Source organism: Vipera ursinii (assembly GCF_947247035.1).
Source record: "Vipera ursinii genome assembly, chromosome: 17".
NCBI lineage: Eukaryota > Metazoa > Chordata > Lepidosauria > Squamata > Viperidae > Vipera > Vipera ursinii.
The window spans coordinates 4,991,510-5,012,748 of NC_139530.1; the positions used below are offsets into that span (position 1 = coordinate 4,991,510).

General features: G+C 59.6%; 2 protein-coding genes across 23 annotated transcripts in view; both read right to left on the bottom strand.

The window, feature by feature from the left end:
- EIF4G3 (eukaryotic translation initiation factor 4 gamma 3) overlaps positions 1-2,131 on the bottom strand; it is a 48,409-nt gene extending 46,278 nt beyond the window's left edge. For 8 of the 17 annotated variants that reach the window (XM_083375748.1, XM_083375747.1, XM_083375760.1 and 5 more), the window contains exon 1: positions 1,661-1,915. Coding sequence is in view for 1 of the 17 variants with exons in the window: in XM_083375756.1 (XP_083231882.1) it covers positions 1,661-1,953 (293 nt within the window). In the remaining 16 variants the exon portion in view is untranslated. Of the gene's footprint in view, positions 1-1,660 lie in introns of all 17 variants that reach the window. The other 9 variants (XM_083375750.1, XM_083375761.1, XM_083375755.1 and 6 more) reach the window with 4 other exon arrangements.
- Positions 2,132-4,177: 2,046 nt separating this feature from the next.
- ECE1 (endothelin converting enzyme 1) overlaps positions 4,178-21,239 on the bottom strand; it is a 42,565-nt gene continuing 25,503 nt past the window's right edge. For 2 of the 6 annotated variants that reach the window (XM_083375812.1, XM_083375811.1), the window contains 17 exons: positions 14,484-14,567; positions 13,112-13,253; positions 12,800-13,003; positions 11,763-11,890; positions 11,258-11,404; positions 11,085-11,150; positions 10,722-10,916; positions 10,209-10,351; positions 9,936-10,050; positions 9,467-9,577; positions 8,937-9,113; positions 8,700-8,803; positions 8,439-8,549; positions 7,569-7,636; positions 7,208-7,398; positions 7,029-7,124; positions 4,178-6,054 (listed from right to left, as the gene is read on the bottom strand). In XM_083375812.1, coding sequence (XP_083231938.1) covers positions 5,878-6,054; positions 7,029-7,124; positions 7,208-7,398; positions 7,569-7,636; positions 8,439-8,549; positions 8,700-8,803; positions 8,937-9,113; positions 9,467-9,577; positions 9,936-10,050; positions 10,209-10,351; positions 10,722-10,916; positions 11,085-11,150; positions 11,258-11,404; positions 11,763-11,890; positions 12,800-13,003; positions 13,112-13,253; positions 14,484-14,567 — 2,259 coding nt within the window. In that variant the 3' untranslated portion in view covers positions 4,178-5,877. Of the gene's footprint in view, positions 6,055-7,028; positions 7,125-7,207; positions 7,399-7,568; positions 7,637-8,438; positions 8,550-8,699; positions 8,804-8,936; positions 9,114-9,466; positions 9,578-9,935; positions 10,051-10,208; positions 10,352-10,721; positions 10,917-11,084; positions 11,151-11,257; positions 11,405-11,762; positions 11,891-12,799; positions 13,004-13,111; positions 13,254-14,483; positions 14,568-16,055; positions 16,265-16,909; positions 16,975-19,228; positions 19,300-21,239 lie in introns of those variants that run through there. The other 4 variants (XR_014494017.1, XM_083375815.1, XM_083375813.1 and 1 more) reach the window with 4 other exon arrangements.

The window sequence follows — 21,239 nt, forward strand, 5'->3', positions numbered from 1 at the left end:
TTTCAGCCAAGCAGGAAAACAGATCTGGAGATTTTTAAGAGGCTCCATCATACCTACTTTACTCAGAAGTAGATAAGCCACAAAAAGCCCTAAAAACAAATGTTGCATTCGAGTAACTGACCGCTATTACAGTGGGCCATACAATCAAGAGAAAGACTTAATTTGTTATGAATTCTACATTGACCTGGCTGACAAAGCAAAAAAAATCCTCGCTCCTGAAATAGGGACCACTACGGTGGGAAGGTAAGAGCGTTCCGTGCGCCTTTGGCGTCTAGTCACGCCGGCCACATGACCACAGAGACATCCTCGGACAAGCGCTGGCTCTTCGGCTTTGAAACGGAGATGAGCACCGGCCCCTAGAGTCGGAAAGCGGGTCTGGGTCCACCGTTCAGAAATCAAAAAGGAGGATTTGCCAGCAAAGACACCTTCAGTCAATAAAAAGCGTCGGCAACCTGTCTATCACCAGATGTCAAGAGCCCAAAGACAACTGCCCGTCAGAACAAGGCAGGGAGGTCATCTCCAGGCTTAGCCGGCACAGAGCAGCCTACCCAAATCCACAGAGCAGCCTACCCAAATCGGATGCAATCTCTTGCCTACCTATCACCGGCACCACTTCCGGGTGTGAATCCAACATGCCCCTTACACACACACACACCACCAAGCAGAGACGTCCTCGGACAAGTGCCGGCTCTTCGGCTTTGAAACGGAGATGAGCACCGGCCCCTAGAGTCGGAAAGCGGGTCTGGGACCACCGTTCAGAAAATCAAAAAGGAGGATTTGCCAGCAAAGACACCTTCAGTCAATAAAAAGCGTCGGCAACCTGTCTATCACCAGATGTCAAGAGCCCAGAGACAACTGCCCGTCAGAACAAGGCAGGGGGGTGTCATCTCCAGGCTTAGCCGGCGGCACACAGCAGCCTACCCAAATCGGATGCAATCTCTTGCCTACCTATCACCGGCACCACTTCAGGGTGTGAATCCAACATGCCCCTTACACACACACACACACACACACACACACACACACACAAACACATACATAATAAGCAGGCATATACATAGAATTGAAGGCTATTGCTAAGCACATCGATTTGTGCTTTAAATCGTAAGCCGCCCTGAGTCCTCGGAGAAGGGCGGGATATCAATGGGATTAAAATAAAATAAAATAAATAATACACACACACCGCCACCGCACATCCTCCGGTACCAACGCAGGGTACGGATACGCCGGCCCTCCAAACATCCTTTTTTTCCCCCTCGGCACCCTAAACCCCTCTCTCCGCTTCCGAGAAGGCAGGCGCGGAGCTTCTCTTCTCCCCAGCGCCTTCCACCGGCTGCAAAGCGAAAGAGAAAGCGGGGCGGGCTGCGGGGAAACGGCTCCGTCCGGGGGTGGGGAAAAGGGAAAAAGAAAAGAAAAAAGGGCAAGGCTGAAAAAAAGCCGGTCGAAAAAGTCACGAAGCCTTCGGATCTCCCTTCCTCCTCCGCCGCCGCAAGGAGGCAGGGAAGGCCCAAGTTGCCAAGCCCCGCGCCCGGGCGGGAAGGCAGAGCGGGCCAAGACCGGCAGCTTTCCTTAACCCGCCGGGAAGGCGAGCCGCTTGCCCGCCTGCCTGCCGCATCTCCCTCTCCGTCCTTCCGTCTTGCAGCCGCCGGGGCAAGGATACTGTTGGGGCGGCGGGGCCTGCAGAGCCCGGAGGCCGGCGGGGTGAGGAGGCGGAGGAGGCGGCGGCGCTGGTCCCGCAGCAGCAGCAGCAGCAGCAGCCGCCGGAGGGGTCCCGGCTACGGCAGGCGGAGGAACGGCGGCAGCAGCGGCGGGAGGCGCCGGGGAAGGGGCCGCCGCCGGCGGAGGGAGCGGCCCGCCTCCCACGCCGCTCCCGGGGGAGGCCGCCGTTCCCGCCGCTCCCGCCGCCGCCGCCGCCGCGCCGGGCTTGAGGGCCGCCTTCTGCGGTAAACTCATGGCCAAGCGGAGCCACCACCAGGCCGGCGGCGGCGGGGCGGCGGCGGGAGGCGGGGAGCGGCGGGGCGGGGGCAGCCCGGCGGGCCAGCACCCCCGGCCGGTCTCCGTGACAACGCGGCCTGCCTCCTCCTCCTCCGCCTCCTCCTCCTCTCCCGCCTCCTCCTCAGGCCGGGCCGAGCGGGGGGACCGCTCAGGCCTCGCCGCCGCTCATGGGCCCGCCTCCGCCGGCGGCTCTCGGCTCCTTCGGCCGGGCGAAGCGGCTCGGCGGCGTCTAGCGGCCGTCGGGCGAGCGATGCCGGCGGATTCTCCTCACGGACGGAGCGGCAGAGCCAACATGGCGCTGGCGGCCGCCTCCAGCAGTCCGGCAGCAGGACGACGAAGACGGCGGCGGCGGCGACGTCGGACGCTCGGGCGTTCGGACGCTCGGCGAAGCTCCGAAGACGCTCGGCTCCGGCCTCGGAAGTGCCGGCGGCGCCTGCGCGGAGCCGTTCGGCTCAAAACTGCGTTCGGGCCAGCTCGGAAAAGGCTCGGCTCCAGCCCCCCCTCCTCTCACCGCCGGGCCCGAGAGGCTTCGGGGAACGCTCGCGCCCACCCACCCCCTTCCCTCACTTCGGCGGGATTCCGACACGCTCCGCCGGAGTTTAATGAAGAGCGTGGGAATGTAAAGCAGTGAACGCGCGTCGCCCACGCGTTGGACGCGTGGGGGGGGGACGCTTGCACGAGGGTTCAAATGTGTGTGTGTGTGAATGAATGAATGAATGAATGAATGAACGAGCGAGCGAGCGAAAGAGAAAAGAGAAAGGAGAAAAGGGAAAGGAAGGAGAAAAGAGGAAGGAATGAAGGAGAAAAGGGGAAGGGAGGGAGGAAAAGAGGGAGGAGAAAAGGGGAAGGAAGGAAGGAGAAAAGAGAAAGGAAGGAGAAAGGGGGAAGGAAGGAAGGAAGGAGAAAAGGCGAAGGAAGGAAGGAAGGAGAAAAGGCAAAGGAAGGAAGGAGAAAAGGCAAAGGAAGGAAGGAAGGAGAAAAGGCGAAGGGAGGAAGGAAAAGAGGGAGGAGAAAAGGGGAAGGAAAGAAGGAGAAAAGAGGAAGGAGAAAGGGGGAAGGAAGGAAGGAGAAAAGGCAAAGGAAGGAAGGAAGGAAGGAGAAAAGGCAAAGGAAGGAAGGAGAAAAGGTGAAGGAAGGAAGGAGAAAAGAGAAAGGAAGGAGAGAAGGCGAAGGAAGGAAGGAGAAAAGAGAAGAAGGAGAAAAGGGGAAGGAAGGAAGGAGAAAAGGGAAAGGAAGGAGAAAAGGGGAAGGAAGGAAGGAAGGAGAAAAGGCGAAGGAAGGAAGGAGAAAAGAGAAAGGAAGGAGAAAAGGCGAAGGAAGGAAGGAGAAAAGGGGAAGGAAGGAAGGAGAAAAGGCGAAGGAAGGAAGGAGAAAAGGGGAAGGAAGGAAGGAGAAAAGAGAAAGGAAGGAGAAAAGGGGAAGGAAGGAAGGAAGGAAGAAGGCGAAGGAAGGAGAAAAGGCGAAGGAAGGAAGGAAGGAGAAAAGGGGAAGGAAGGAAGGGAGGAAGGAGGAAAGAAGGCAGGCAACTGAAGTGGCTCAGAGGAAGCCCTTCCGCCTGGTAGAGTTTCTTTGTAATTTATTTCCCTTAGAGGAGATTCAGAAAATGAACCCCCATGGGGTCCCCAGGACTCTCTCTGGGCTGGATGCCCATTCAGATCATGGCAGGCAGCCGCCCCCTTGGGTCACCTCTAAGCGAGGGGCTCCTCACCCCCCACCCACCCACCCACACCCACCCACCCGCTACACCCACCCACCCACCCACCCACGTATTAAGGAAAAACAAACCCTTGGTACTTTTCTGCCCCCTCCTTACCCCGCCCCCCAAACCCCCAGGGCTGTCTTTTCAACAGAATCCTCCCCAGGGCTTGGACGTCCACTCCCATAATCCCCAGCCACGCCAGCCTATTGGCCTCAAGAGTCCTGCCGGGCCAGACTGCTGGCAATTTCTCAATGAAGAACCACAGAGCGGCTTTGTTCACTTCCCCTGCCAATTGTGCACCCCGGAAGGCTGAATTTTCTGTCCTGACCTGTGTGTGTGGGGGGGGGGGGCGGGGGGGGGGCGGGAATCAAACCGCCGGTCTTTCTCAAGTCTGTTGGGCCGAGGAATAAGCCCAAGGCCGGGCAAGCAGAAGAACATTCGGAAGAGGTTAGGAAAACGCACAAATAAAAGCACGAAAAACGTGATAAAAAGGTGTTTATTTCAAAATTACAGCTGGTTGGTGTTTTTTTTTTTCCCCCCCTCCCCAAAAGGCAGTGGAAGAGTTTTTAGGAAAAAGAAAAGAAAAGAAAAGAATTGCCTGAACGGAGGATCCATCCGGAATTGGGGTGGCACAAATTCCTTGCAAATCTTTTTTTTTTTTTCTTTCCCTATCTCGGGAGGCTCAACTCGCTGAACCCCGGAGAATTATGGGGAGGGGAAGGGGGGAACGTTCCTTCCCCCCACCCCAGCCCTAGTGCCATGGGGCAGAAAAGCTTTTTGGCTAACCCTTCCCCCCAATTCCACCCCCTTGAAACCACATCTGGAAGCCATTGGCGGCCTTCCCGGGGATCCGGTTACCCAAAGCAGATTGCACATCTGCGTACAATTTGGCTTCGTGCAGGAGGAACACGGGTGGGAAACCCCAGGTTTGCACCAGAGAAGAGCCCTAAAAATCAACCAACTTTCCCACCTCTATACACACACACACACACACACACACACACACACACACACACACACACACACACACACACGGCAACGGGCTCCTTTCACAGCCATCCCGAACCAACTTTCCCCAATGTAGCTTGACTTCATGACTTGAGCTACAGATGGATCCAACCTACCTGGTTGGGGAAAGCTGATGGGCGGGGGGGGGGAAATATCTCATGAAGCCCTGGTGGAGCCCCTTGGGGGGGGGGGCTGCGCAAATCACCCCAAAGTCAGCCTGGGAATGGGGGAGCTCCTTGCTGCCTTACGGCCAGTTTCTGCACAGAAGGTGCCAGCTTTGGCAAAAAGGGGCTTGGCACAAGAATGCCTTGCTGGCGTTAAAGCCGGCAGGGGGCTTCTGTCGGGACCCCAGGCCCCTCCCAAGCCCAAGAGCTGAACACCTACCCAGGGTAACCCCACTCCCCACGTTCCCCCAAAACAGCCCAGAAGGGGAGACTTTGCTCTGAGACTGCTTTTCGGCAACACCTGCCTATGCCCGAGACCCCCAGGACCCTTATCTGGTGCTCCCACGGTGCTGGTTTTTGGATGGGGGGAGGCAGTCTAGCGTGACCCCTTGCTCAGCCCTGGAGCTCTGGCCTCGTCCCTCTCTCTTTTAATTCCAAGTGGAAAAACTCGCCAGAAGCGAACCGAGAGACGGATCAGCCACCTGGGCTTCTGAGGACCCCGAATGCCTTGCGGGGGGACCCTGGCAGCCCTGAAGCCAGAAGGGCACGTCACAAGCCCGGGGAGACCCCGGCCCCCGTTCCCCTCTCAACGGGGCCAATGTACATACGCATAGAAAGAGAGACTAAAGAGAAACATTTAACTTTTTTTTTAAAATTCCACACCGTTCCCTGCCTCCCTCCCCCCCCCCGCCCCCCGAAAAATTCCAGTGCTCTGCAAGGTTGTAAAAAATAAATTTCTCTATTTTACAAAAGGCTGCGTGTCCGTGGTAGCCGGGCTGGGGCTGGTTAGCGGTTCTCCCTTTGGAAAAGCGGCAGGCTGGCTCAGGTGTTTGCAAAGGGTGGGTCAAACCCTCTCCGTCCACGGGAGACGCAGCGGCGAGTGGACCTCCTGCAAAGGGGTCTTCCGGAGGCCCTTTGCCGCTAAGGGCGAGAGAGGTCAAGGACCCCCCCCTTTGGTTCTTAACACGTCCCCTGCGTGGGCGCCCCGTTTTTTACCCTCGGCGGGAAACCTCACCAAACTTCACATTTCTGCGGTGGGTTCATAGGCGACCCGGGCTTGCACTGGAAGTGCTTGGAAAAGTCCCTGGAATTGGAGACGGTCCCGATGACTCGGAAGCGGGAAGGGCTGTGTGGGTCAGTGACGAGTCCTTCGTGGGAACTCTCCGGCGTACGGACGGAACACCAGACCTGGGAGAAGAGGGAGGGGCAGGAGACGGGGCTCAGTGGGGTGAGGGGTGGGCAGGGGTAGGCAACCTCGGCTCTTTTATGACTCGTGGACTACAACTCCCAGGATTCCTGAGCCAGCCATGCTGAGGGGAAAGGGAGAGGTTTCCAAGCTGAGCCATGCTGGCTCAGGAATTCTGGGAGTTGAAGTCCACGAGTCATGAAGGGGCCATAGTTCCCCCATGGCTGGCTCAGGAATTCTGGGAGTTGAAGTCCGCAAGTCACGAAGGGCCCATAGTTCCCCCACGCTGGCTCAGGAATTCTGGGAGTTGAAGTCCACGAGTCACGAAGGGGCCATAGTTCCCCCATGCTGGCTCAGGAATTCTGGGAGTTGAAGTCCACCAGTCACGAAGGGGCCATAGTTCCCCCATGGCTGGCTGAGGAATTCTGGGAGTTGAAGTCCACCAGTCACGAAGGGGCCATAATTCCCCCATGCTGGCTCAGGAATTCTGGGAGTTGAAGTCCACCAGTCACGAAGGGGCCATAGTTCCCCCATGCTGGCTCAGGAATTCTGGGAGTTGAAGTCCACGAGTCACGAAGGGGCCATAGTTCCCCCATGCTGGCTCAGGAATTCTGGGAGTTGAAGTCCACCAGTCACGAAGGGGCCATAGTTCCCCCATGCTGGCTCAGGAATTCTGGGAGTTGAAGTCCACCAGTCACGAAGGGGCCATAGTTCCCCCATGCTGGCTCAGGAATTCTGGGAGTTGAAGTCCACGAGTCACGAAGGGGCCATAGTTCCCCCATGGCTGGCTCAGGAATTCTGGGAGTTGAAGTCCGCGAGTCACGAAGGGGCCATAGTTCCCCCATGGCTGGCTCAGGAATTCTGGGAGTTGAAGTCCACCAGTCATAAAAGAGCCAAGGTTGCCTACCCCTGTTCTAGGAAATTGGGGGGGGGGGGAGAAGAGAAGAGCCGAGAGTTGGACGCGGCTGAGTCCCACCTGGGCGAAGGCAATGAAGAAGAGCTGATCGTTGGTGAGGCCAAGCGCTGGCAGAGATGGCTCCTGCCCGTTCCTCTTCACCCAGTTCCGATAGGCCTGAGAGCAAGGAAAGGGCAAGAGTGAAGCCACGCCCGAGCCCGGCTAGGGCTCCCCGCGAGGACGGCACCCCCTCAACTCACCCGGTAGGCGGCCTTCAGCCCCCCATTGTCCGCAATATTCTCCCCCAGGGTGTATTTGCCATTCACGGCTTCTCCGTTGACCGAGTAGTTGCTGTACTGCTCCACCAGGCACTCGGTGTGCTGCTTGAAGGCCTCCACCGAGGAGTTCTTCCACCAGGGCCGGAGGTTGCCATCCTTGTCGTACTCGCGTCCTGCGTAGACGCGACAACAAGGATCAGAGCTGGCCCAGTTTGCCAGAGCAGGAGAAGCAGGCCTGCCAAGGGCGCCCTGGAGGGGTACACCAGCCAGGTCCCAGTTACCGAGAGGAGGAAAACAGGGGGGGGGGGCGCTTCCCACCGAAGGAGGAGCCTTGCACGCTCACCTTGATCATCAAAGGCGTGTGTCAACTCGTGGCCGACCACGACTCCGATCCCCCCAAAATTGATAGCCCTGTAAAAGAAGCCACAAGACAGACAGAAGGGCTCAGCTGGACAGTGTCAGGGCTGCATCTCACCTAACCAAGCTTCATGTGCTAACAATAATAACAATAATAATAATGATGATGATGATAATATAATGATGATGATGATGTTGTTGTTGGAAGGGACCTTGGAAGTCATCTAGTCCAACCCCCTGCTCAGGCAGGAAACCCTATACCAGGGGTAGGCGACCTCGGCTCTTTTATGACTGGTGGACTTCAACTCCCAGAATTCCTGAGCCAGCATGGGGGAACTATGGTCCCCTTCATGACTGGTGGACTTCAACTCCCAGAATTCCTGAGCCAGCATGGGGGAACTATGGTCCCCTTCATGACTGGTGGACTTCAACTCCCAGAATTCCTGAGCCAGCATGGGGGAACTATGGTCCCCTTCATGACTGGTGGACTTCAACTCCCAGAATTCCTGAGCCAGCATGGGGGAACTATGGTCCCCTTCATGACTGGTGGACTTCAACTCCCAGAATTCCTGAGCCAGCATGGGGGAACTATGGTCCCCTTCATGACTGGTGGACTTCAACTCCCAGAATTCCTGAGCCAGCATGGCTCAGCTTGGAAACCTCTCCCTTTCCCCTCAGCGTGGCTGGCTCAGGAATTCTGGGAGTTGGAAGCCCACGAGTCATAAAAGATCCAAGCTTGCCTACCCCTGCCCTATACCATTTCAGACAAATGGCTGTCCAGCCTCTGTCTTCCTCTCCGAGACCACCAGCTTCCCGCCCCCAACGCCAAGAGACAGGAGGGGAGAGGCCGTCGTACTTGGGGTAATTCCGCGTGTAGAACGGAGACTGCAGAATTCCAGCCGGGAAGATGACCTCGTTTTTGGTGGGAGAATAATAAGCGTTCACAGTCGGCGGGGTCATGCTCCACCTGGGGAAAGAGGCCAAACCAAGAGAAGCCGCGGTCAGGACCAAGGTCCAAGATGCCCGGCTCAGCTCTCTCCTCCAACCCCGCTCCTAACCCCCCCCCTCCTTCCTGGATCTGGCCCAAGAGGACGGTTCTCGGCCGATTCCTACTCACTGGTCGCGGTTCGGAGGCTTGCGAAGCTGGTCAGCGGCCACCCGGGCGGAGAAGTTGGAGAACTGCATAACGTTCTCGTAGTACAGGTCTGGCACTGGGTCGTACTGCCAAGAGGGAAGCCTCATCAGATGCAAAAGCCCACCCAGGAGGGCTTCACGCACCCTGTACCCGCCCGCTTCCCGCCTCTCTCAAACACACCCACACCCACACCCACACCACACAGCAGGCGTGACTCACCTCGTGGAAGACTTTGTCCAGCTCTTTGGGGTCCAGGATGAAATTTGGGTAGCCAATCATGTCATAGATGGCGTCGGCCTTCTCTCTGGCTGACCGCTTGGTCTCCTCGTCCATCCACACGAGGCTGGCCAGGCTCTCCTCCAGCGCCCTTTTAATCTCCAGGATCATCTCCTCAGCCTGCGGGGTGTGGGGGGGTTGTGTGTGCGTGAGGCTAGCCAGTCCTTCTCTGGCAGCGTGGGGTGCTCCAGGGCAGAAGGGAGAAGGGGGTCCCCCAAAACTACATTTCTGAAGCCGGAGGAAGGGGGGGAGGAGGAGGAGGAGGAGGAGCACGGCTGTTCTAGGAAGGAGGGTTCTCCTCCTTCCTCCTGCATGGGGAACCCCGACCTGCTCCAGAGGAAGCCAGCGACGCTGAGTGGGACTCTGGGAACCCGGAGCCCCCCCCCCGCCCTCCTTCTAAAATGCCTGCAAAAGAGGGGCAGCCCCCACGGTTCCAGTCGTGCCGGGGTGGGGTGGGGGGAAGAGAGGCTTACCACCGCCCGGCTGTCTTCGGCAAAGGTGGCCTTCACAAACATGGCGCCCAAGATGAAACCCAGGCTGATGTCCGTGTCGCTGATGCAGTACTTCCAACGGGGCACGCAGGTCTGCGGGGGGAAGGCGGTCACTTGCACCCAGCTTTGCCCTCTTGAGATGGCCAAGTGCCAAGTCCTCCCCTCGGTCGGAGGTGCTCCTTTGGGTTCAGACCGAGGAGGAGGAGGAGGAGGAAGGTGGCCAGCTGGTGCCCAAAGGATGCCAGGCTGAGAGCCAGGTGGGCGTGGCGCTGCAGGGCTGGCGGCGGGCAGCAGGGGGCGCTCCAGGGCAGCCAATCCCCAAAAGCAGAAGGAGTGCGGCTCTTTTCCCTCCGGGGAGGCAACGAGACTCCCTGCCACCGCATGGCCACCCCCACCCACCCCCCACTGCGTCCATTTCTGCAGCTGAGCCCGGGAACCGCCCGGCACCCACCTTCTTCGATCCGTACATGACTTCCAAGAACTTCTCCTCCGCGTCTTGGAACCGCTGGTCCAGGAAACTCGCTCCTTTCCTCACCAGGTGCCAAATCATGTAGTTGCGCAACACCCTGGTGCAGGAGAGAGAGAGAGAAGAGGGGGAGGGAGGGCTGAGTAAAGCTGGGAAAGTGGGGAGGGGAACGCCAAGACTTTCCTCTGCCCTGGCCAGGATCGCCCGTGCTCCTCCACTTCAATGCCCCCTGCCCCAAAGTTTCTGCCCGTCCCTCACCTCTTGTCCGTGTTCAGGATGAGCAGAGAGACGCGTTGGAGATACTCCCTGGCGTAGACCACCACTGGCTCCGATTCGTTGATCTCCACCGGGTCGAAGACCTCCTTGAGCAAAGGCATCCAGTCGAAGGCTGGAGCCAGGTCCTTCCCGGAGCAGAAAAGAGGAGCGGAGGCTTAGACCTCCTCAAGGGTGACGTGGCCGCTTGCCTGCCTGCCACCCAGTCACCCCACAGGAACAAGCAGCTGCCCAAGAACCGGGCCTGCTCCGACCGGGTCCCCAAAAGGAGAGTTGGGCTCCGGCTTTGGCTTCCATTTCTTTCTGAGCCTCGGACGGGAAGAAACGTATCCGGAAGCCACCAGCGTCCTCGTCGGAAGAAGGGCTGATTGGCGCCTTTTGCCACCCAAGGGAACGATGCTGGGATGTCCCCCACCACCCGCCGTGCCTTTCCAGGGGGGGGCCAATCAGATGCCGAGCTGATGGCAGAGACCCCACCCCACCCCCACCCCGCCTCACCTTGAGGTCCCCAGCGGGCATCTTGTGGTAGATCACTTCTTCGTCCCGAAGCTTCTCCTGGGGGGTGGTGATGTTGGCCAAGGCGGTCTCAAAGTCCAGAATTTCCTGCATCTGCGGTTGGACAGCGGCCTCTTCCTCCTCCCCGCTGACCAGCATGCCAAGCTGGACCATGAAATTCAGGTACGCCGCCAGCACCTGCCGGAGCAGGAAAAAAAAACGTGGCCTTGGCTCAACTTGGGAAGACCCTGCGACCGGGCAGGCCAGCCGTGACACCACGTCTTGGGCGCAAAACAAGGCCGTGCCACCCGCACGGTCTGGAAAGAGGGAGGCCGTGCCCGACTCAGGAGGAGGACCATGACTCACTTTCTCGTTCTGGGTTTTGTTGAGGTAGTAATTCCTGGATGGCAGCCCCAGCCCCGACTGGTCGATCTGGAAGAGAAGAAGAAGCAGCAACGTCGAGAGAGGGGGGTGACCAGCCCGGGCTGCGGAGCAAAGCAGAGCGGACGGGCAGGGCGATTCCGGGGAGGGTCCCCTACCTGGATGATGTTGCTGCTGGAATTCTTCGAGTCGACGCTCACGGAGATGGAGAAGAAAGGGGTCAGATGGTAGTGGGCTACCAGAGCCAGCAGCGTCTGGTTGAAACTGTACTCTCCCGAGGGGGCGCTCATGTTCCAGCCTCCAAGCTGGGGGGAGGGAGGGAGGGAGGGAGGGAGAGAGAGAGAGAAAGACCCCCCCTATGGGTCAAGAGAGCAGGAGAGCCGAAGAAGCCCAAAGCCCCCCCCCCAGAATGGCTTTCTCGTCACCCCAACTGAAAAGCTTAAGAGCGTCAATTGCAAAATTATTATTATTATTATTATTTTGCTCGGCACTGGCTTTTGACCACACTTCCCATCACTCTGAACCGGGCTAGCCAGCCCCAGCTGGGAACTGCAGATGGCATCCAGGTGCTGAGTGAACTCCCACCGGGGGGGGGGTTGGCCCCAGAGAGCGCATGGGGAGGGGAGGGGAAGGGGACAGAGAGAGCTGAAGGCTTCTGGTTACCTTTTGGACCTGATCCACCAGCGGCTTGGCCCGCAGCTCCTCTATCCGGCTCTCGTTCATGCAGGCCTGGTAGTAGCGCTGCACTTTGCGTTCGGCCTCGCTCAGCGACGAGGGGGCCGTGGTGTTTTCTGCAGAGGGGAGGACGCCACCGGTTGACCCCTTTCCAGCCTCCGGCACCCCACGGCCCTCCCCCACACTGGATCCAAAGGGAGCCACGGCGTTCCTCCCGGACCCCTCCCCCCTCCGCCCCTCGCTCTACGCGCCAAGATCTGGGATCTGTTCGGGGCTCAGCTGGGGAGAAGGCGCCCGCTCCTTCTTGGGGAAGCCTCCCTCGAGGGGGGCGTCTCGTCCCCTCCTATGGGGCGCAGAAGAGACAAACACCCCCCCCCCCAAAAAAAATGGCTCTGCAAGCTTTGCTTTTGTTCTGCTGGAGGGCAGGGCCAGGCGCTTCCCCGGGGGGGGGTCAGCTGGGGAAAAGGAAAGCTCTTCGGAAGCGGTAAAAGGTTGGTTAGGGTCTGTAGCTATGGCAATCTCCCCCTCCCCACCTCCAGACAGCGGCCCTCTTCCCTGCCAAGAGAGGAATATTTAATCATTTAATCGGGTCAATTCCTCCCCTCTCTGCACATGGATGCATCTTTGGGGAGGGGGCCGGGAAGGACCTTCCTTCCTGGGAAATCGCAAGAGGCCCGGTCACGGAAAAAAATGGAAGTGGGAGGGGGCCGCTGGGGAGCGGAAAGCTGCAGGAAAAGGAGGAAATGCAGAGAGAGAAACTGGGGTCTCCGTCCTTCTCTAAAAACGCAGCGCTGCAAAGCTTGGGCTCTGCAAGGACCACCACCCCCCAACCAGGGAGAAAGACCCCCTCCTCCCAGCCTCCAAGGAGGAGTGATGTAGCGCACCCTTGCTCCTCGCTTTTTCAGCCCAAGACTGGGGGGGCTCCCCTCCTTCAGTCCCCAGAGAGCAAGGTAAGGCAGAGCAGGATCCACCACCACCACCCCGGTCCCTTTGCCAGCTGCGTGCCCCCCCCTCCCCAAACCCACCCAGGAGACTCTTCAGGGCTGCCTGGTTGTGCTCCCAAAGCTTGTTGAAGGTCCCCCAGCGGGAGTGGCCGTCCGGGATGGGGTTACTCTTGATCCAGCCGCCGCAAGCATAGCTGAAGAAGTCCTCGCAGGGATCCACCGCTTGGTCCAAGGAGCTGAGGATGGAGCTGCTCACCGAGATGCAGGCCTGGCTCAGGCAAGCCTCTGGGGGGGGGGAGAGAGGAAGAGGAGGCCGCCGTCAACCTCGGGGAGGGGGCCGGGGCAGACCCACCGGAAAGGAGGCAGGGCCAGGGGGACGGCCGGCAAACTCACGGGTCTGGTACTGGAAGAGTAGGACGGACAGGCAGGCCGAGAGACCGAAGAAGAGGACGAGCGCCAGGAGGAGCAGGCGTTTCTCCGGCTCGGTCCGCTGCGCCCAGCAGCCCTTTCTGGCTCCTGACCCGCGGAAGTTCACCTGGCAAGAGAAGGAAAGAGTCAGGCCCTCCGCGGCAGAGAAGCAGCAGCAGCCAGCCTCCTCTGCCACGGGGCCTGGAGACGTGGGCAGCCCTGCCGGTCTCCTTGCCCAGGCCTCAAAAGGGACCGAAGGACGGCGAGGCACCCCCAGTTGTGTGCGCCAGGGGATGCTTCCGTCCTTTCCGGGGAAAGAGGGCAAACGGGCCCAGAACTGCTATGGGGAAGGGGTGGGGGTGGGGCTGGGGGCACAGCAGCCCAAAGCAGAGACTGCCAAGGAAAGCCACCCATGCGAAGATCCTCGAGCCCTGGGGTGGGAAGAGGGATGGCCCGGCTTTAGCAGGGTGCAGGGGGGGGGTGATGGCCGAGGCTGGACCCCCCCACCCCCACCCCGGCTGCAGATTTCTTGGCTCTGGCTGCAGAGTTTTCCACCTTCTAAGCTGGCCGGAGCCTCTGAAGGCACAAAGTGGACGGCCGTTCGAATCGACTGAGAGAGAGAAGAGGGCAACTTTTTTTATTTTATTTTTTAAAATTTTAATCCCATTTATATCCCGCCCTTCTCCGAAGACTCAGGGCGGCTTACAAGCTTAGGACCCACCCCAATCCACGTCTTAGGAAAACAAACACTCTTGGGAGTCAGTTCTAGTCCAAAGGGAATTTTTACTAGGACATGTTTGGTTGTGGAAATACAAGACAGGACCTGGTATTGTTTTACGGATCGAAACTTTATAAAGAGTTCCCGGTTCAAGCCCGCCTTCCCTCAACCCCATTTGGTCAGCCCCCCCATCATTTTTACTTCGTGTCATCCCTTTTGTGGGAAAAAGGGAACTTCGGATCTTTACAGTTATGGCCTTCTTCCTCTACAGATTCAAATGGAGACACAGGCCAGATGCCTCCTTCTCTAACCCCCCCCCCTTTTGTTCCCCCCAGTTCAAAAGGTTTCCCTTGGTCTTTGAAATAACCTAAGGCAGGCTGAATCCACATCCGCTCCTCCTTCCTCGGGAGATGGCAGAATCCAGGGGGGGGGGAATAATGTTTTAAACATACATTTATGAATGTGATATAATTTTTTTTAATCCCATTTATATCCCGCCCTTCTCAGAAGACTCAGGGCGGCTTACAATCTAAAGCACAATGTGGACTGGACAGGGCTGGGGGATTTCAAGGGCCTTTGAGTCCGCCGGAAGTGTGGGAGGGGGGGCGGCCCCCTCCCTCCTACACTGCCTCTTCTCACCTGGACCCCGTTGGGGTAGATCTCTCCCTCCAAGGAGTCCACCAGCTCCTCTTCGTCCAGAGTGGCCCGCTTGTACGTGGACATCTGAAAAAGCAGAGAGGGGCTCTCAGCGTGTCTGTGGCCCCACGGCGGCCCACCTGGCCCCACACACTGTCTCCCCGGAGGGGTTGACTCAGACCGCCCTCCCATACAGGTGTGTCCCAGTACGCCTCACGCTCCCACGCTCCTTGCCCCCCCTCCCCACAGCCCAGACCTCCCTCCCCCTCTGGCTGGAGAGGGATGACGGAAAGGCACACACACACCCCTTGCAAGATAGCCCCAAAACAGGAAGGCTGGCCAGCCAGGCGGATGCCCGGGGTTTGTGAAGCCGCATTCCTTGTGGATTGAGGCTGTTTCCTGGAAAGCCAGCCCCACAACTCCTGCCCCTCCCCGCCTGCCCTCCTTCCCCGCCTCCCTCCCCACACACACAGGAGATGCCCGTTGTCTCGGCGGCGCCAACCCGACGGGCACGTGGCTGCCCAAGGCTTCAGCAGAACCAGAGGAGAATCTGCCACCCCCAACCCTCCAGGGATGCCCAGCCTTGAACCAGCACTGCTCCACCCCCACTTTTCCAGCCCCCCCCACCCACAAGCTCCAGTTAGAATTTGCCTGAAGGGATCCAACCACCCCTTTTCCCTGGGGGTCCAAGCCCCCCCCCTCTGTTCCCCCAGCCTGCCGGCTCCTGGCACAGCATCTGGCAGGCTTATCTGTCCGACTCGGTTTCCTGTTTCAGCGGCTTGTTTGATGCAAGTCTCCGAGGCCGGAGCTGGGGAGGCATCGCCCCCTCCCCACGCGCTTCCCCCCCCTTGGACCCTCAGCCCGGTCCCAAGCGCCAGCCTGGACCCTAACCCCAGACACACGTTCTGAGGGTGCTCCCCCCCCCCACGCAAGACGGCTGGCAACATCGGTAGCCTTCTAGAAGCCCCGGTGGGTTTCCGAAGCAGGACTGAAAAGAGCAGAGCCTCCTTGCTCAGGGGCAGTGTACCTCTCTGCTACCCCAGAGAGGCTATTGACCCATTTCGTAGGGAGCTGGAAGGATCCATACCAGGCCCGTTTCCCCGAAGCCAGAAGAAGATGGGTGACGTGCTGACTAACTAAGTCCCAGCCAGCTCAGGGCCACGCATAAACCAGGTTGAGCAATCCTGGAATCCTCTCCCGGCTGGAGTTCTGAAACTTCCTTCCCAGGAGCAGCGTTAAAACTGGCTGCAAGCCCTCCGGGGTCTCTCCTCAGCCCCCCCCCCAGCGGCTGGGAAGCAGCGTCTCCTCCTCCCGCCTCACCCCGGGAGCTTCCCGCCAGCAGCGGGGGTCCAGCTTAGCTCTGCCGGGATGCCAAAAACAGCCCCCCCCACCGCTTTGCCGGCTCTTCCCAGGAAGAGCTCGCAAAGCTTGTTTACCGAGAGGCCTTCCCGATTCCTGCCTCGCCACTTCCGGCCGGACTGGCTGCCTCCAGCGCGTCCCAGCTCTTCTTCCAGGCAAAGGCCGGCCCTGCTCTCCCACCCACCCACCCACCCACCCCAATTCCCGCCCCCCTACCTGCTCAGCTGCCGGAGAAAACTAAGCTGGGTCAGCCAGCCGGCAAATTCGGCCTGACAGAATGAAGGCGGAAGGAGAGGTCGCTGCTCTTGTCCAACCCGCCCCGTTGCAGAGAAGGGAAGCCGAGCAAAGGGGGGGGCTTGTAAGGGGGTGTCGGAGAAGCCTTGGCTGCATCCCTGGCCCAAGGCTTCCAAAGCTGGCCGCAGCGATGGATGGCCAGGCCAAGCCACGCTCCCTTCACTTGCAAGCAGGATGGTGCTTCGTGCGGGAGGAGGAGGAGGAGGAGGAGGAGGAGGAGGAAGAGGAGGAGGAAGAGGAGGAGGAAGAGGAGGAGGAGGAGGAGATGCTTCTTTGCCCCCTAACCTTATTCGGGCAGCCACAAACCCGATGCCGGTTGCCCCCATCAGAGGCCAGCGTCTCCTCTTACAGGGTAAACAAGCCAGGAATGCTGTCCAAGCCAGAAGCGCAGCTGGTGCACCTTACAACACAGTCCAAGCAGCCTCAAGGAAGCCCCCCCCCCGCCTCCCCACGGAGCAGCTGGCCTTCCCATCACACACACACAGAGAGAGAGAGAGAGAGAGAGAGAGAATACAGGGTAACAGGCTGGGAAGGAGACCTTGTGGGTCATCTAGTCCAACCCCCTGCTCAAGCAGAAGACCCCAACCCTTTGTACCACACACACACACACATGTCCACAGATACGCAAATAAATCCTCCTGGAATCGAGTCCAAACGAGCAGCCTGGGAAAAATCCGTGCCACCTACCCCCACCCACCCCTACCCTCCTTTCCTAAGGTTGACCCCTTTCTGGAGACCCAGAATTTACTGCATCCCGCCCCAGGAGAGAAGCTCACCGCCACGGCTGCCGAAGCTGTGATGTTTCACCCCACCCCACCCCTCCAAAGTCTTCTCTTCTTCGGCTGAAGACCAAGGCGCACGTGCTGGAATTTATGTAACACCCCCCCCGCACCCCCCTCCCCGTCCGACAGACCGGGGAGAGCCTATGAAAGGGAGAGCAAGTCACAGGCCAGCCCAGCGGAGCTGAAGGACCGTCCCACACACACGAAGGCCCGGCCGGAGGAGCAAACAAGGCCTTCGGGTCACCAACAGCAAGGGAGGAGAAGGCAAAATTGTCGCCTGCTTCTCAGCATCGTCTGGGGAGTCTGGGGGGGGGCAACAAAACCCACTCAAGACCAGCTGAATATCTATCTGGGCCAGTCTTTCCCACCACCGTCTCCCTGCCCCCCCCTCCAGACAAATGGCTACGCTGCTCCTTCCAAATTAAAGACAGCCACCGCCACCCCCTCTCCAGCCTCTGAACCGAGGGGGAGGGCAGATTCTGACCCCAGGCCAGGAGCAAAGGAATGTGGGGGTCAGGAGCCTACGGAATCAGCCCATTAGCAGAAGCAGCCTCGGTGTCCCTTCCGTCTTTCGTCGCGATCTCAAGACGTTTTTGTTTGTACAAGCCGGCCTAGCCTGATGGGGATTGGTGGGGTTTTTTTTTATTTTTTGTATTCTTAATTTTATCTTCGGGGTTTTATAATTGTATATCAATTGTTTTAACTTGGGCAATCGTTTAATCTCTTTTTAATGTTTGCATTTTGCATTTCACTTTTGCCCTGTGAACCGCCCTGAGTCCTCAGGGAGAAGGGCGGTATAGAAATATTATTAAATTAAATTAAATTAAATGTATAGGAAACGAGACAAATTGCTCTCCGTGCCCAGGCGGGGCACCGAAATCGCAGCCCTGCGAGTTAACGCAACGCTTTCCAACTGTTCGCAGCCCAGTTCAGAAGCCAGGCAAACACCCAACGCTGGCAACAGACTTGCCCAATCCGAACTCGACTCATCTCCAAAGCCTTTCTTTGGCACACAACTGGCCAGGGGTGTTTCTCCCACACACACCCCTCCGCCCTTCCACCTGCATTTTGACATGGTAACCCTGCTGCCCTGGGATAAAACCCGGTTTTACGCTTGTAAAAAACACTCAGCCCGACCTCATTCAGCCAGGAGAAAGCGTTTAAACGACAGGGGGGCTTCTGTGCCAAGCTTGGGACTGGGGTATGTGTGTGTGTGTGTGTGGGGGGGGAAGATTCCATTCTTGGGGAGCCTTAAAAGCCAAGCCAAGGGTTCGGACTCCGCTGACCAGGAGCCCCATCCACCTGATTTTTCCCATTCCTCCAGCATGGCCTGCCAATGCCCACCCTTTCCCTTTCTACCCGCCACCCCACCCCCAGCACCATCCAGACCCCATATTTTCAGCCATCTTCCCGGCCCGCAGGAGATGCCATCCCTTGCAAGATTCCACGCCAATAGGGAGATTCCCAGGGAAGCCCCCCCCCCCAGTCTCACCTCTCTTCCCCTTCACCCTTCTTTCACCGCCCTGAGTCCTTCGGGAGAAGGGCGGTATAGAAATATTATTAAATTAAATTAAATTAAAATTTCCTACCTGACCAAAGCCCCCTCCCCTAAAACCTGGCTCCCCCTAGGCCTTCTTCCGGGGGGAAAATAGGCGCAGCTTGCAAGGCTCCTGGTCAAAGGGCTTTTGCTATCTCTCTCCACATGAACAGGAAGGATGGGTCGGAACCCCCCCACCCCACCCCCGCTTTGGCAACCTGAAAGGAGGAGTGCCGGACTCGGAGTTCACCGCCAGGAGGAAGTTGGGCATTTCTGCTCCTGAATCACTTCCTGTTTAACTTTCTCGCCGGGCCTGGAAGAGAACGGCAGGGCACCCCTTCCCGGTGTTGAGGGAGGGAGGGGGAGCACCTCTCTCTTCCCTCCCCCCCCCCACACAAGAGGAAACGGGGTCTTGGCAACCCGGCAGAGCCAGCAAAAGCAGCAGGAGCCACTGCCCCCCCCTCCAGCACCTAGCAGGACGCCCCCCCTTCCCTTGGCCTGAGCAATGTAGTGGCCGGCAGCCAGCCGTGGGGTTGAAAAAAGGGCCGGTTGTGCCCCCCACACAAGCCCTGAAGCCAAGGGGGAGGAGGAGATCCAGGCAGAAGCCGTAGAACTGCGGGCAGGCAGGCAGGCCGCGGTGGGAGAAGGCGGGCGGTGTGTGATGAACAGAGAGTCCTAAATCACCAAGAGCTCTTCCTGGCCGGGGGGAAAAAAGGGCCAGATCCGGCGCGGTTCCTCAAGGCCCAAAAAGGGAGGCACAAAAGCACTTTACCCACCTCTCTCTCTCTCTCTCTCTAAGTCGCTCTGCCCACTAGGCGACTGGGCCAGTTCTCCAGAGCTTAAGTTCTGACCGTCCCAGCCTGGGCCTCCCTCCTTTCTCCTCCTCCTAGCGGAGACTGGGAAGCAGCTGCTGGCCGGCGGCTGTTTACTCTCTTCCCGGTTCCCCCCCCCATCCCACCCCCAACCTTTCCCGACACCAGGGGAGGAGAGGAGACGTCAAGCCCGGCTTGTGCGTCAGCAGCCCAGAGGAGAACTTTCCAGCTTTTTCCACATCGCTCATCCAAAGGGCACCCCCCCCTCCCCCGCACGCCCGAGGAGGAAGGAAGGCCAGGCTGGGACGGAGAGACCCTCTCCCCTCTGGAGGGGGCAGGGAGGGGGCAAAGGTCGCAGAGGCGGCCTGCCTCTCTCGGAGAAGAGGGCTGGGGTGGGGGTTTCCAACGAGGAAGGGTGGTCTCCGCTCTCCCCTTTTCTCAGGCCAGGCGCCCCCAGGACGGCGGCTCTCGTTCCCGGGCCTCTGAGCCAAGCCAAAGCAGCCTGGCTGGAGGGTGAGCCCTGGCAAGGCCTTGGAGGTTGGGGGTGGGGGGAGAGAAAAGGCAGGTCTGGAGGTAAAGGTAAAGGTTCCCCCGCACACGCGTGCGAGTCGTTTCCGACTCTAGGGGCCGGTGCTCATCTCCGTTTCAAAGCCGAAGAGCCAGCGCTTGTCCGAGGACGTCTCCGTGGTCATGTGGCCGGCATGACTAGACGCCAAAGGCGCACGGAACGCTGTTACCTTCCCACCGGAGCGGTCCCTGTTTTTCTACTTGCCTTTTTACGTGCTTTCGAACTGCTAGGTTGGCAGAAGCTGGGACGCGTAACGGGCGCTCGCTCTGCTACGCAGCACTCGGGATTCGACCCGCCAAACTGCTGACCTTCCGCTCGACAAGCTCAGCGTCCTAACCCAATGAGCCACACCGCGTCCCTAAGGTCTGGAGAGCCCCCCTCAAACTCTGTCCTCTGCCTGCCCCCCCTCTCTGCACCCACAAAGTCAGCCTGGGGGGGGGGGCAGGGGCTTCCCCTCGCCGCCCCCCCCCCCGCAGCCTCAGGCAGGCCTGGAAGCAGAACGGGACGGAGGGAGACATCGGCGGGGACCCTCTTCCCTTTCGCCCCAACTACGCCCCGGCCATTGGCCGCCGGGCGGCCGAGGAAGGGCCAATGAGGGGGCCCGGCGGGGCCTCCAATCAGGGTCCAGCGGGGGGTTTTTTGGGGGGAAAACCTGCCTATAAAAAGGGGGACGGCTGAGGGAGCCCGGCCAGAGCTGAAGTTGAAGAGCCGAGAGAGGAAGCAGCCCTGGCGCGGGACTCTCCGCGCGAAGAGAAGAAGAAGAAGCGGCGCTTCCGAGGAGCTCTCCCGCCTTGCTCGGGACCCGGAGCCGCGCGTCGTCAGAGGCACCGGCAACCCGCCGCGAGACGTCGGCCGGCTTCGTGCCGGCGGATCGCCCTTGTGCCAGAAAGCCAGCTTCGCCCAGGAGGAGGAGGAGGAGGAGCCCGGCCAAGCCTCGCTGGGCGGGGGGCGGCTCCGTCACGATCCCCCCGAGGGGAGGCGGCGGGCCCGAAGCGAGCGGCGAGCGCGGCCCCTGGCAGACTTAGACGCGCGCCGGCTCGGGCGCGGGAAGCCGCCTCGGCCCATCCGCGCTGAGGGAGAAAGAGAGAGGAGATCGCGAGGCCGTCGCGCTCGGCCAGCGCCTTAGGCCCGAGAGTCCGCTGGCCGGAGGGACGCCGGGCATGTGCGGCTCCGCCCTGGCCGCTGGCGCTCCCTCGGGAGGAAGCCCCATGTTGGGCCAAGGAGCGTCTGGGACCGAGGAGGAGGAAGGAGGGGGAGAGCCCCGGGTTAGGGGTCCTGCTCCGCGGCTGAGACTCCCCGGATGGAGCGCAGCAGACGGACTGGCCTCCTTGAGGACTAGCCGCGTGGAGAGGCCGGGAGGGCAACTAGGGCGGGAGAGCCGCCCCGGGGGAACGGAAAGGGTCCCGA